Source organism: Pipistrellus hanaki, assembly GCF_964339955.1.
Source record: "Pipistrellus hanaki genome assembly, chromosome: 10".
Classification (NCBI taxonomy): Eukaryota; Metazoa; Chordata; class Mammalia; order Chiroptera; family Vespertilionidae; genus Pipistrellus; species Pipistrellus hanaki.
The window spans coordinates 15,400,056-15,413,625 of NC_140512.1; the positions used below are offsets into that span (position 1 = coordinate 15,400,056).

General features: G+C 39.2%; 1 protein-coding gene across 1 annotated transcript in view; it reads right to left on the reverse strand.

Moving 5' to 3' along the window:
* Window positions 1–3,993: 3,993 nt before the first annotated feature.
* SLC26A4 (solute carrier family 26 member 4) overlaps window positions 3,994–13,570 on the reverse strand; it is a gene marked incomplete at its 5' end in the record, with an annotated part of 38,825 nt that continues 29,248 nt past the window's right edge. The window contains 5 exons of the mRNA XM_084897795.1: window positions 3,994–5,639; window positions 5,951–6,034; window positions 9,000–9,142; window positions 10,598–10,652; window positions 12,572–12,802. Of these exons, the coding sequence (XP_084753921.1) occupies window positions 5,616–5,639; window positions 5,951–6,034; window positions 9,000–9,142; window positions 10,598–10,652; window positions 12,572–12,802 (537 nt within the window). The 3' untranslated portion in view covers window positions 3,994–5,615. The remainder of the gene's footprint in view (window positions 5,640–5,950; window positions 6,035–8,999; window positions 9,143–10,597; window positions 10,653–12,571; window positions 12,803–13,570) is intronic.

The following is a 13,570-nucleotide window of genomic DNA, read 5'->3' on the forward strand; positions in this document are numbered from 1 at the left end:
TACTAAAAAGGAACTAGCCTGGCTGGCATGGCTCAGTGATTGAGCGTTGACCTGTGACCCAGGAGGTCATGGTTCTATTCCCAGTCAGAGCACATGCTTGAGTTGCAGGCTCCATCCCCAATGGAGGATGTGCAAGAGGCAGCCGATCAATGATTCTCTCTCATCGTTTTTATTTCTCCCTCTCCCTTCTTGTCTGAAATCAATTTAAAAAAATGTTTTGAAAGGAGAAACTAGCCTCAGCTATTTAAGTAGGCGATTTGGCCTTCATGTGGTTTCTCCTCAGATTTTTATCCTGAGCTCCCTCACACTAGGGGGCTGACTGTGTCTCTGTGTAGGCCAACCACTGACTGCAGAGCGGAGGAACTGCAGTAAATAAGAGCAGAGCGTCACTCCCAAGGGTTCAAGACCTTGAATTCTTTGGGAGAAAGTGACAGCAAGCACTGAGCTTTCCTTTGCCAGACCTTGTATTTTGTCACAGTCATTTAATAACTGGTTTAAACAGAAATATTAAGCAATCACTTCTTCCTTTGTTTTTGGAACCAAAAATTCTTTTTGTTTATAAGCAAGTAAAAACCAGAGAAGGCATGTTTATAAGGAAATGTTAACTATACAATCTCAAATCAGTATCTGTTTCTGCCCTAAGTGCTTTAATATAGCACATATTTTTCTAATTATGAAAGTAATGCCTCCTATCATTATAGATAATGGAATATTAAAATTGTATTTAAAAGGATAAAACTAGGGAAATAAAATCACATCCATGGAATAGGCTTGTTTTTTTTTGTCCACGTCCATCTGTTACTCTCTCTCCTTGGAAACTAAGCAACAAAAGCTTCATTCATTTCTACTTTAATTACACCTTCTGAATTTATTTCTAGGTATCCAGGTCAGTTGACTGGATTAGCTAAGTAATGTAACCCAGCCATTTTTGCCCTTATCTCTTACAGAGTTGAGGATAAAATTCAAGATCCTTAATGTGGTATACAAGGCCCCTCATAATCTGGCTCCAGTCCACCTCCCAGCCTCATTTCTCACCACTTCCTTCCCTTACCCACTTAATTAGGAGCTTACTAGAGAAAGGTCATGAGCTCCCCAGTGTGTTCGAATGGCCCAGACCTCTCCCATTCACCTCGGTAGTTCTCTGCAGGGGATGGAAGGATGACCAGGCCTCCTTTGTGTGTGGTATAGATGTGGGGGAATGGGTTACAGGATCCTGATGTGCTAGATTTACCACAAATTGATGAGCTGGGAAGTGAATTCATCTGGAAGGGATAAGGTTGGCTACTTTGATCAAGCAGAGATCAGAGTCTGTCCTCATGTGTGGCAGTGCCACCTAGATCACAGGCATCTTCAAGAGAGCAGCAATGACCCAAATGTGTCTCCCTCCAAAATTGCTGTGTCAGAGTCATAATCCCAAAGCGATGGTGTTTGGAGGTGGGGTGATCAGGAGAGTGGAGCCCTCATGATGGGATTAGTGCTCTTACAAGAAGAGGCCGGAGAGCCAGCTGTGTGAGAGCACAGCCTTCTCAAACCCGGAGGAGGGCACTCACCAAGAGCTGACTTCTGGGCTCCAGAACTGAGAGGAGTAAATGTGTTGTTCAGCCCCAATCTTTGGTAATGTGCTACAGCAGCGTGAACTAAGACAAGAGCCACGTCTGGTCTCCCTTCTGAAGAGTCTCCATCAACTTGCCGGGCTGTTTGTCAAGGACTTGTGTCATTCTTTTTCTCTAAAAGGTGACCTTCAGATGCTCCTCCTGAGTGGCCTAGAACCCCCTCCAAGGCTGGGCTGGTAATGAATACAAATGCAAATCGCAAACAAAGCCTAACATAGAGTAGTAGGTGGTCACTTTGTCCTGCCATAGGAAGTATAATCTGAGAGGTGCTCTCCAGCTCCAGCTATAAGGCTGGGATGCTGGCGTGTGAACAGGTGCATCTGCCCTCGCAGTGCTTTGTACAAAGGGCCCTCAGAAGGAGTCTTGTCCTGATGGTATAGTTAAGCATCTTGATTGTGGTGGTGTTTACATGAAATTATAGTTGGCATAAAATTGTGCACACACACACACAAACACACACACACACACACACACACACACACACGAGTATATGTGTAACTGGTCAAATATGAATAAGATCTATGGTGTGTACCAATGACAATTTCCTGGGTTTTATGTTGCACTGCAGTTAACATTGGGGGAGGCTAGGTGAAGGGTGCATGGGAGTCTTGCTGTACAGTTCTTTGCAAACTCCTGTGAATCTGTATTTCGAAATATAAAGTTTTTTAAGGGGGTATGGACTCAGAATACTAGAGTACTTGATCTAAGATATAAAATAGTGAGTTAGAGATGGCCCTGAAGCTAGAAGATCCTGTTCCTCTGTGTCTGGGTCCAAAGATGTTCCTGAAGAAAAGGATGAAGTGGGTGACTTAGTAGATTCATAATGAATCGAGTCCGGAGTGCTAGAGTAGGCCTGAGCAGCCCAGGAAACTCTGACTGTCTTATATGCTCAGGTGACTGCCATCCACTAACTGTTGGCCTTACTTAGCATCACTGCAGCTTATTTCGGTCTTCCAACAGTATTTATTAAGCACCTACTGTGTGCCTGGCACTCTTCACTCTTCTATGCTTGGTATGTGTCCAAGAATAAAACAATGAATCCTGCCCTAGTGAAGCCTATGTTCTAGCATAGGGGAGGAGGCTGGGAAAGAAAGGAAATGGTAATGTGAATTCTAGAGCATTCTAGCAGGTTATAACTATTATGTGGGAGGAAAATAGAGCCAAATAAAGGGAGCAAGAATCAGAAGGTAGTATGGGAGAATGTTGTTAAATTATCTGAGTTCCTAAATGACTGTATTGAAATCAATCCTCTATTTGAATTTCTTTACCTTCTACCAAATTCTATTATTCCTATTTCTTCCTGATTTCTCTTCTCTGTCTTTTATTTTAACCTTCCTTTATTCTGTTTCTTTAATTAATTCTTTTTTTATTTCTCTCCCTTCCTTAATGCCATCAATGGTTTGTTGTGGTTTTTTTTTTTTTTTTACCTGAGTGATAAGAGTAATTGCAAATTTAAAATTTGTCACTTTTAATTATATTTAATAGTTTTGCTCAGAAGGGACACAATAGAGTATTTAAAAAATAACTTTACATTTAATTTTAAAAATATGTGCAGTAATTTCCAAATGTACAATTTGATATCTTTATTTATTGAAATTCATATACAACACTGGACTCATATAGGTTAAAAACATAACAAAAAACAATTTTAGTTTCAAGTAAAATTTCCATTGGCAATACAGAATTAAAGTATGTATATTGTTTAAAAATGCATGGAAGAGACAGTATTCCTATTGCTTGGGAAACTAGTCAAATACCTGGTCTTATATAGCCACAAATGGAACCAGGATTTCACAAAACTCTAGCCTTACTGTAAAGGATTACTTTGGTGATTTCCTTCCACTAATAAAAAATAAGCAGTGCATATTTCCTCTATTGAACAGAGGTATTCATCCATTTTCTGCAAGACTTTTATATTCACTCTTCAGAGATATGATTTATTGCCATTATAAGCAGGTGTTACTGTGAAAATGAGATAACATTATAATCCTGGTTATACTGTAGCCAGCATGGGGAGAAATCTGTTCTTAGTCAATTAAAGACAGAATAACCCATGAGCATGAAAGAAGATTGTAACATCACCATCCATTACAACTCACTCAAATTCCAATGTGCAGAATGGGGGCGGGGATGGCAATGATGGTTCTTTTAACCAATTTGGTATGATCATTGATAATATTCCTTCAGAAGTAGAGATCTTATTTCTCATTATATATAAGGAAAAAACCAGAGGTAAGACATGCTGCCTTTGGATTTGGGAATTTCCTACATCTGTGCCAGTGGTAGAATGTAATTCTCAACCAGGCAAGACATTGTGTCCTTTGGGGACCTGAGTGTTCATTTTTTCCTAGAAATTAAGAACAACTTCATTTACTTGAGTGTGAAATGTAGGGTGTCCCCCCAAAATGTATATGCACACTTTGAATAATTATAAAGGCAGTGTTTATTAAAATACATTTCATTTTCAAAATTGAACTATCAGCTGTTAAAGTGTGTATACATTTTGGGGGGACACTTTGTATATAGGAATAGTCCCCGGGACACAGCCTATGTATTATATATAATACCTAGAAAGTCATTGGCAGTCAGAAAAGATTAAATAAAACTAAAAGTGTATTTTCTGGCTCAAAATATAGATTTTTAAAAACTTAAACATCTTCGATGTAAATATTTCAAACTATTTTTTCTTTTGCTATTGAGTTCATGTAGACTGTTCTGTCTTAAAAACAAACAAACAAAAAAACTTGTTTTAAACATAGGTTTATATCCAAATTATTTACTTTTAGATTTTTTTTGAAAGGTGGTCAAAATTCAGTTAAAGATCAGTTCTTTACATACTGCTAAATTTTAGAGAAAAACATAAACTTATTTTAATCACCACAGTCTTACAAACATATCAAAATTGTTTTTTGTTCAAAATAACACAAGATTTTAAATAGCAGTATACAACTACACAGTGATTATTTTTATAAACTAAATTAAAATTACATTTTTAAGGCACAGATAGTCTTTCATATATTTTATTTGTTCCTAATTGTGATCCATGATTATCATATCAAAAGGTGATTTTGATAAACCACAATAATCTTTTTATTGCTTCACCTCTCTAAATCAATGCTTTCAAAATATATCAGCCTATTTCTGCAGCTTTGAAGTGGACCTTGATTCTGAATTCTGGTTACACATCTGGTCACTATAACATGCATGATTAAGTACTAATGAAATTTGCATTTTAAAAACTTCTTTGCCATGTTTACCAGAAGTGATTTTTTAAGGCCTTTATTGATAAATGCATTAACAATTCTACATCAGCATTTACTCAGTGGGCCCTCACCCTGTGATTCAGTGCAGCTCAGGGGGACCCAGGCCAGTCAGAAATGGAATGTTTTAATGATAATCATCCCCGACTCAACTGCCCCAGAGGCTTTCCGGTCACCTTATCCCAACTGAACAGAGGTACCCAATACCCACATGAACAGTGTTAGCCAACACGTCAGAGTTACAGCAGCACGACATAAGCAGATCCTAGCTAGACATTGTTAAATTGCCGGGGTAATTCTCCTCACCATTTTACACATTTTAGAGGTAAGCTATTTATTTTATAAATAAAGCCTAGAAACAATTTTAAATCTCTTTCTTTCAAGGATTAAGATGCTTTAAAAAAAATAATAATAAAGGATTTTTAAAAATCTAATGGGCCCAACTGGTGTGGCTCAGTGGTTGAGCATCAACTTATGAACCGGAGGTCCCGGTTCAATTTCCGGTTGGGACACATGCCCGGTTTGCGAGCTCGATCCCCAGTGTGGGGCAGCTAATCGATGATTCTCTCTCATCATTTATGTTTCTATCGCTCTTCTTCTCTGAAATCAATAAAAAATATGTATAGTTTTAAAATCTAATGGAAAAAGAATAAGTGTTTCAAGTCCAAAGAAGTAGTCAATGCAGAAAATGCTTGCAAAGAAGAATTACATTGGTGGTTAAACTTTGCCTTGCAGCCCACTTTCAGGAAGCAAGGCTACGCATAGCCTGTGGAAACAAAGGGGAAACAAAGTGTTAATACAACTGAATTCTTAAGTCTTTTCACAAACATGTAAATGTTAGTGTTGGTTGCTTACATTTGCTCATCTTAGTTATATATTGTCATAATAAAAATAGGGTAAAAACTTAATTTTGTAACTCACCATCATTTAATTAGATTTATTTAAAAGCAATAATTACTAATTATTGAGCACTTAATACGCATCCTTTAATTTCCACAACTCTTTGAGGTATTATTATTTTCTATTTTGTCCTGGACTACATAGCCAGTAAGTAGCAGAATCAAGATTTGCTCATACCTCATCCTCGACATTAAGTTCTTCTTCAATCAGCTCTGCTTCCATTAATTCAAGAGGATCTTTATGGTCCTGGATGAGGGAGATCTTAACAAAGAGAACACAAAGAACATTTATGGAAAATATAATAGCATCAACTCACCTGATTCTCCACTGAAAATGACCTGAAGAGCTGCTGGTGCTTCTTTTTTTTTCTTTTCTTTTTTTTTAAAATATATTTTATTGATTTTACACAGAGAGGAATTGAGAGGGACAGGGAGTTAGAAACGTCGATGAGAGAGAAACATCGACCAGCCGCCTCTTGCACACCCCCCACAGGGGATGTGCCCGCAACCAAGGTACATGCCCTTGACCGGAATCGAACCTGGGACCTTTCAGTCCGCAGGATGACGCTCTATCCACTGAGCCAAACCGGTCCCAGCTGATGCTTCCTATGTATAATTATCTACACACTAGTACTTCAAAGTCTTTTTCAGTTTTCTTGTCCTTTTTATTTCTCACTTCAAATTTTCCCTGTACATGTTTTCACATTCAAGTGTAAACTGGCATAGTTCTCCATTGTTAACCTCCTTTTCCACTCTCTTTCCAGCCTCTGAAGTGCATGCCTCTTAGGAGTTGCCCAGCCCGCCTGAATGATTCAGCAGTCAATCTTGTCTTTATTTCAAGGGCTAAACTAAGAGCACTTAGTACAGCATTGAGCACACACTGAATGGGCTCGTGGCTGATGACAATAAACAGTCCCAAGTTAAATTGGATGGGTGTTAATTTCATTGGAGATGGAAGCCGACGTCTATGGACCAAGTTGGTTGTTAAGGAAAGTTCTGCTTCTTGGCAGTAATCAGTAACAGAGGACACCAGTTGCAGTTTGGACTTTGTCTTATGCATAAAGGATATTCCCAAAGCTATTCCAGATGTTTATCAAGATAAGAGCGACATTTCATTTTTAGCTACTTTTTCATCTCACAAATCATTAATTCAATTCTCTTTGCTAGTGTGGAAATGAATTAGAGACTCCAGTCCCTGTGCAGATAGTCAGACATAATGGGAGAGTTAGAGGATAGGTGTAGCTACAAATTGGGACTTTCTTGGGATAGCCCTGGTGTTTGTCAGATGAAGGGATAGGGAGAGTCATATCACTGCATCCACAATATCCCTAAAATACAAATATCCTTCCTGAGGAAAAGGAAAGTGTCACAGGTAGGGTTTATCATTACTATCCATCTGCCATATCCAGAGCTTTGTGCTAGATACTGAGGATACACAGTATAAGTTCCTGACCTGAGAAGCTACCATGAGTGTTCAGCCCGTTAACCAGTGAACCAGTAAGTTCGTAAGCACCCAATTCTACTCAGTCTGACATTTGTTCAGGGTCAAAAAACCCATCCCAGCTGAAACCGGTTTGGCTCTGTGTAGAGCATCAGCCTGCAGACTGAAAGGTCCCAGGTTCGATTCCGGTCAAGGGCATGTATTATACATTGATTGCGGGCACATCCCCGGTGGGGGTGTGCAGGAGGCAGCTGGTCGATGTTTCTCTCTCATCGATGTTTCTAGCTATCTCTCTCCCTTCCTCCTCTCTGTAGAATATCAATAAAATATGTTTAACACAAACAAAACAAAACAAAAAATCCATCCCAGCCACTCATAGTGCCTCCCTGATTACAAACAATCTGGAGCCTAACCCTGGTAGGGCACAGCTGGTTAGTGGCTGTTGTGACATTTGTGGAATCTGAGATCTTGGGTAAGAACAGGGTGTAAACAAATAACAAAATAACTTTCCATGTTGAGAAAGAACTTGAAATTTTAAAAATTAATCCTCACCCAAGGATATACTTTTATTGATGAGAGACAGAGAGAGAAACAGTCAGTTGCCCAGTTGCCTCTGGTACAGCCCCAACCCGGGATCAAACTGCAGCCTTTCGGTGTACAGGACAATGCTCCCCCAAACTGAGCCACCTGACCAGGGCAATTCCATTTTACTTTTAATGAGGGACCTTTTTTAGCTACTTTACATGATCCCACTTTGTTGTTTTTACCCGTGGGTTAGAAAATTCTAAGTTAGATAGAAAAAGGCTTATGAGTTTTCAAAGATAAGCATTTTGCATGTAGCTTTTTTTTTTTTTTCTTTTTTTTTTTTTTTTTTTTTTTTTAGATTTGTGGTTTTGCTATTTGTTTTTTATTCAACGTCCAGATCTTGGTATTTAGGACTAGTATTTTCTCTAGCAGCATTAAGCAGAGCAATCTCTCCCTAACTATATCTTAAAAGAATAATATGCTATTATTTTCTAAATTAGTTTTGTTCACTTCAGACATTAACTTCCAGTTTACAATAAGAATCTACCTTAATTTTAGGCAGGGAGAGGGGAGGGGAGGAGGAGAGAAGCAATTTAAAATATAATAGACTTTATCACTAAAATAATTATGATTATTATTTTTATGGATATTGTTTTTGTTTCCCAAATTCACTGTGGGAGGGTCTGTGAGAGAAGAGGTTTTTATACCAGAATGCCCACCAGCTCTCCCAGGTATTGGATAAGAGGATGACAAAATAAGGAGTCCCCAGGAAATGGGGGTTTATCCTATTTCACGGGGCTAATTCATGGCCTTTAATTTTTTTTTTATTTTTTTTTTTCCTTTTCAAAGATCACTTAAGACCTAATGGATCCTATTTAAAGACACTTATCATTAAGAGTTTTTAGACTGCTGAGAATTGAAACTGCATTTGTATATACAAGTCCCATAAGCTCTGAGATTCAGTGCCCATATTCTAACAAGGCACCACAGCTGAAGTCTATCTTTATTAGTAAACCTGCACATTCTATGAATGAGATGCTTTCCTAAACTACCGTATTCAATCTTCATATCTGCCCAGCAAAGTAAATGTTTTTACTCCCATTTAACTGGTGAGAAAATTGAGGCTCTGAGAAGTTCACCCAGATGGCTTAACATCCTACTAGACTGAGACTCAAAGCTAAATTTGTGGAATTTTTTTTGCCATTTATAGAAATCATGATAGTTCAGGAAAGATAAAAATGTAGAAAGGTGACATGTGTACCGTTTCTAAAATGGAATCTTGAATTTCTCGAGATTTAACCCAGTTCTGTACGTGGAGGACAGCGTCATGGACAGTCAAAAAGAATATATCTTTTCTGTTATCATTGAAGAAGCCACATTTCTCCAGCTTTTCTATTACGTGATCTTCAAGAGAAAGAAAGAACGTTTAGTTAATCCTTAATATATTTTATAACATTAACCAGTACTAAGCTTTGGCAGCTCCTCCTTTTAATTCTTCCTTCTCATTTCCAAAATGTGACACTGCTCTACACCAAGTTTCTTTTCCAGTAGCACATGGCATGGTTATAACACAGCTGGTGGTAGTCGATGGCCTTGGTGCCTGGCCAGGTCTCTTGCCAGTGTCCCCATCCTCCAGCTGCTGTGATTCTGGCTGCTACTAGTTCACAGTTATGGCCTCTGGAGACCTTTCCTGGGCCCATGGGAACCATATGGCCTGAAAAGGCCTGGGGGGTCACACCTCCATCCTTGCATGGTCTGCAGCCACTGACCGACATGGGGAGGGGGTTCAAAAGCCAGCTCTCTGGCCTCAAAGAGGAATAGCCCTCGGGTGCTTTTCCTGCTGTGTCCTCCTTGTGAAATTAAGCTAAGGAAGACTTTAAAAAGTTTTTTTTAATCTTTATTGTTGAAAGTATTACCTATGTGCCCCTCCCCCCCCCCCCCGCCTTCTAGCCCACCACCCCAGGCCTTCACCACCCTACTGTCCATGCCCATGGGTTATGCATATATGCATAAAGTTCTTTAGTTGACCACCCACCCATCCTCCCCCACCTTCCCTTTGAGATGCTGCAATCTAATCTATGCTTCTCTGTCTCTGGATCGATTTGTTCACCAGTTTATTTTGTTCATTAGATTCCACATTTGAGCAAGATCACGTGATACTTGTCTTTCTTTGACTGGCTTATTTCATGTAGCATAATACTCTCCAGGTCCTTTCATGGAAGGTAGACTTTTGCAACCATATCTTTGTCCAGCTTCTTCTCCTGCCCTTACCCGCCCCTCTCATTCCTTCATGAATTTTTCCAGTGTGTACTATCTCAGGAAATCACTGGTGCAAGAATCCTTACCTCAGTCTCTGTTTCTAGGGAACTCAGCCTAAGCATCAGTATCTTCCTACACACATTCTCGCCTACGTTCACAGACAGAATCATACCCTGGAGGGTCCTCTAGTTTTAAGGGACCTAAGTCATCTCCAGCTCTGCTCTTCCTAGGACTGAGTTTCCACGGTGATTTGGCACTGCTGTGAGAACATCGGTTTCCTTGCATTCCAGCTCTATGGCACAAATTGGAAGTACTACCTCCCTCGGTTGGAAAAGGCCCTCAGTGTGAGTGCTTAATGGGTAGAGTTTTATTTCGCGGCGATGAGAAGTTTTGGAAATAGATAGTTGTGATGGTTGCACAACATTGTAAATTTACTTGCCACTGAATTAAATGCCACTTGAATGTGACTAAAATAGCCAAGGTTGTTATACATGTTTTATCACAATAAAAAATCATTTTTAAGGCCTTTGGTCATGATGTATGCACATTCCAAGATAGGAGGAAATCTTACAGATAGATATGTACTGTATAGGCATTTACCTTGAAGCGATGCAAAGTACACATTTACATCAATTCTTTGGAATTCTTTGACAACCTAAAATTTTAAAAAGGAGAATTTGAGTAACTTTACCTGCCCATACTTCAGTAGAATTCAGTCACTTGCTCAGGAAAAACTTCAATACTTTCCTGGTTAAGGAAAGCTCATTATTGGGAAATCACAGAGGTTTTCAACCTACAGTGACAATATGGTTAGGAATGACAAGACCTGTCTCAGGAGGTGGCGACATCCAGTGCTCAACAGCACAGCACTCGACAGCGGGTGTGCTTAATAAATATTTGTGGAAGGAAGAAAAGAAGGGAGTACAGGAGGCTTTCTAATACAGCCCCTGCAGACGGGAGACACGAGCATGAGCTTATGTCTTTGAGTGGAAGATATACAGGTGTAGAAACACGGCCACCAGAGTCTAAATGTAAAACTGACCTGGAAACCAAGGACTCTGTATTTTGACAGTGTCAGTCTTAGTATTCTGATTGGATTATGATTTTAGACAATAGTTTTGCAAGATGTTAGCACTGGGAGAAACTGGGTAAGGGGTATAAAGGATCTCTCTGTATAATTTCTTACAACTTTATGGGAATATGCCATTATCTCAAAATGTAAAGCTTAATTTAAAAAAATCAAGATGCAAAACCTATGGGCAATAGTAAAATAGAACATGAAATTTCTGGGGAGAAGAACGAGACTCTATGCAAGGATACAGTTTGGATTTTCCACAATTGTCTTCATAGCATTTGAAAGCAATTATTTGTTAGGTGTGTAAAATATTCTGGCATTCAATAAAGATTCTTCCCCAAAGTAATTCCTTAAACCCTTTTGGCCAACACAATTTCTACAATGCACTTGAGCCAATGCCTAGAGTTAAAATGCTCTCAAATGAGCTAATGATGAGGCCAGCTAAGAGAACTGGAAGAGAAGCTGTCAGCATTTTCTCACTTTTTTGGGGTGAAGTATAATCAATTTTCTACCTTCCTGCCTAGTACCTGCACCCTGGAATAATTTCCTAGCCTTGCAGAAGTGCCAGCAAAGATAAACCCCAGTTGGGGGTCAGTTTCATATTATTACATTGGATTGTTGGTGTCTTTAACCTGCTTACTTTTCTGCCTGACTTGTCTGATACCTACCTGAACCTTTACTTGAACTTACACTCCTGATCAAGTTGAGACCCCAGTTTGTCTGCTCTGGAACACTTAGTTCAGTTGTTATTGAAAAGGTTACTTCATGTTAGACTTCCTCTCTAGACTGCTTAGTCCTGTGAGGATAGGGACTGTGACTGCTTTTGCCTCTCGTGCCTGGCTGGGTGCCTGGCACACATTAGTCACTTCACATCTATTTGTTGAAAGAATGAACTTGCATAAATGGTGTCTGATATCATGAATATGTGTTCCTCAGCCCTTTGACTTCCTAGATGCCGGACCTGCTGCCTGTACTAACCTCTTAATAATGCCTCGCTTCTTCAGTCCTGCCACGTACCCCTCATTCTCCATTCTACTGCTGCTCACGTAACAGATAAAAACAACACTTAACATAAACGTCCTTCTTTTCATATCCCTTTTCCTATTTATTCTCAGAAAGTATAATAAATGTTAATATTTGCTAAGGGATGGCTCTATGCCAGATACTGTTCTAAACCATAAATAACCATATATATGCTTATTTAATTTTCATAAAAAACACATGAAATAGGTGCTGTCATTATCCTCACAACTGAGGTACAGACAGATTAACCAATTTGCCTATAGACCCACTGCAGCAAGTGGCAGAGCCAGGATTCAACCCCAGGTAGTCTGGCCCCATAGCCTGTGCTTTAAAATATAACACTATTGCAAAAGCATTCCTCTACAACAAGCACAGAGCCTATACAATCAATCATCCTTTTGTAAGAATGGGTAACCCATATGGTTTTACTATTGCCAAAGCTCCTAATCTATCATTCAAAATGCTTAGAACCTTACCACTCGCAATGATCTCACTCCAACGACATCCAGGAAAGACACAGCTCCACAATCAAGCACGAGGCTATGGATTGGCACTTTGGGAACATTCACTTTCACTGGAATCTCAGAATTCCAATCCACTTGAATCTCGATTTCCTTGGTAGGGATATCAAGTTCTTCTGGGTCTTCAATATCTTCATCAGGCTCAAAAGCATTATTTGATGAACCAGCGCCACTTATAATGCCATTCTAAACAAAGAAAATACTGACAACTTAATTGCCGATGATTTGGGATATTTTTTTCAGCCAATTATTTCAAATTAATTAAAAATCTTTCACATTGTTCCTTGGTAAACAAAACATGGAGGGAACTCTTAAGAAATAAGAGTTCGTCCTAGCTGGTTTGGCTTAGTGGATAGAGCGTCAGCCTGCCGACTGAAGGGTCCTGGGTTCAATTCTGGTCAAGGGCACATGCCCGGGGTGCAGGCTCGATCTCCAGTGGGGGGATGTGCAAGAGGCAGCCAATCAATGATTCCCTATCATCATTGATGTTTCTATCTCTCCCTCTCCCTTCCTCTCTGAAATCAATAAAAATGTATTCATAATATTTTTTAAAAATGAGGTTCCTCTCAGTCTAACTGTTGATGTTCTCTAGGAAGAAAGGTGGAAAAGCAGAAGAGCCCGGAAACTTGATTCTGGAAGACGGTGGAATTGGCCAAGAGATACATTGGCAGGACAATAAAAAGGAAGAGCTCTAAAAGTTAATGAACTTATTGCCTTCTATTATAATTTTATGGCACTGAATTGAATTATTTTGTTCCTTTCAGTAAAAATAAGATTTAATTTCACAATGAAAAAGGAACTCATACCCTCTGTTTTTTCTTGCTGGTTTAATTTTATTTCCTCCGATGCCCTCTTGCCTACAAGAACAACTCAGCTGTTGTCTAACATATGTATGTACTCATCCGGGCACCAAAGGGGATAGATTTAACTTTAGACAAACTAATTGCTTTCATT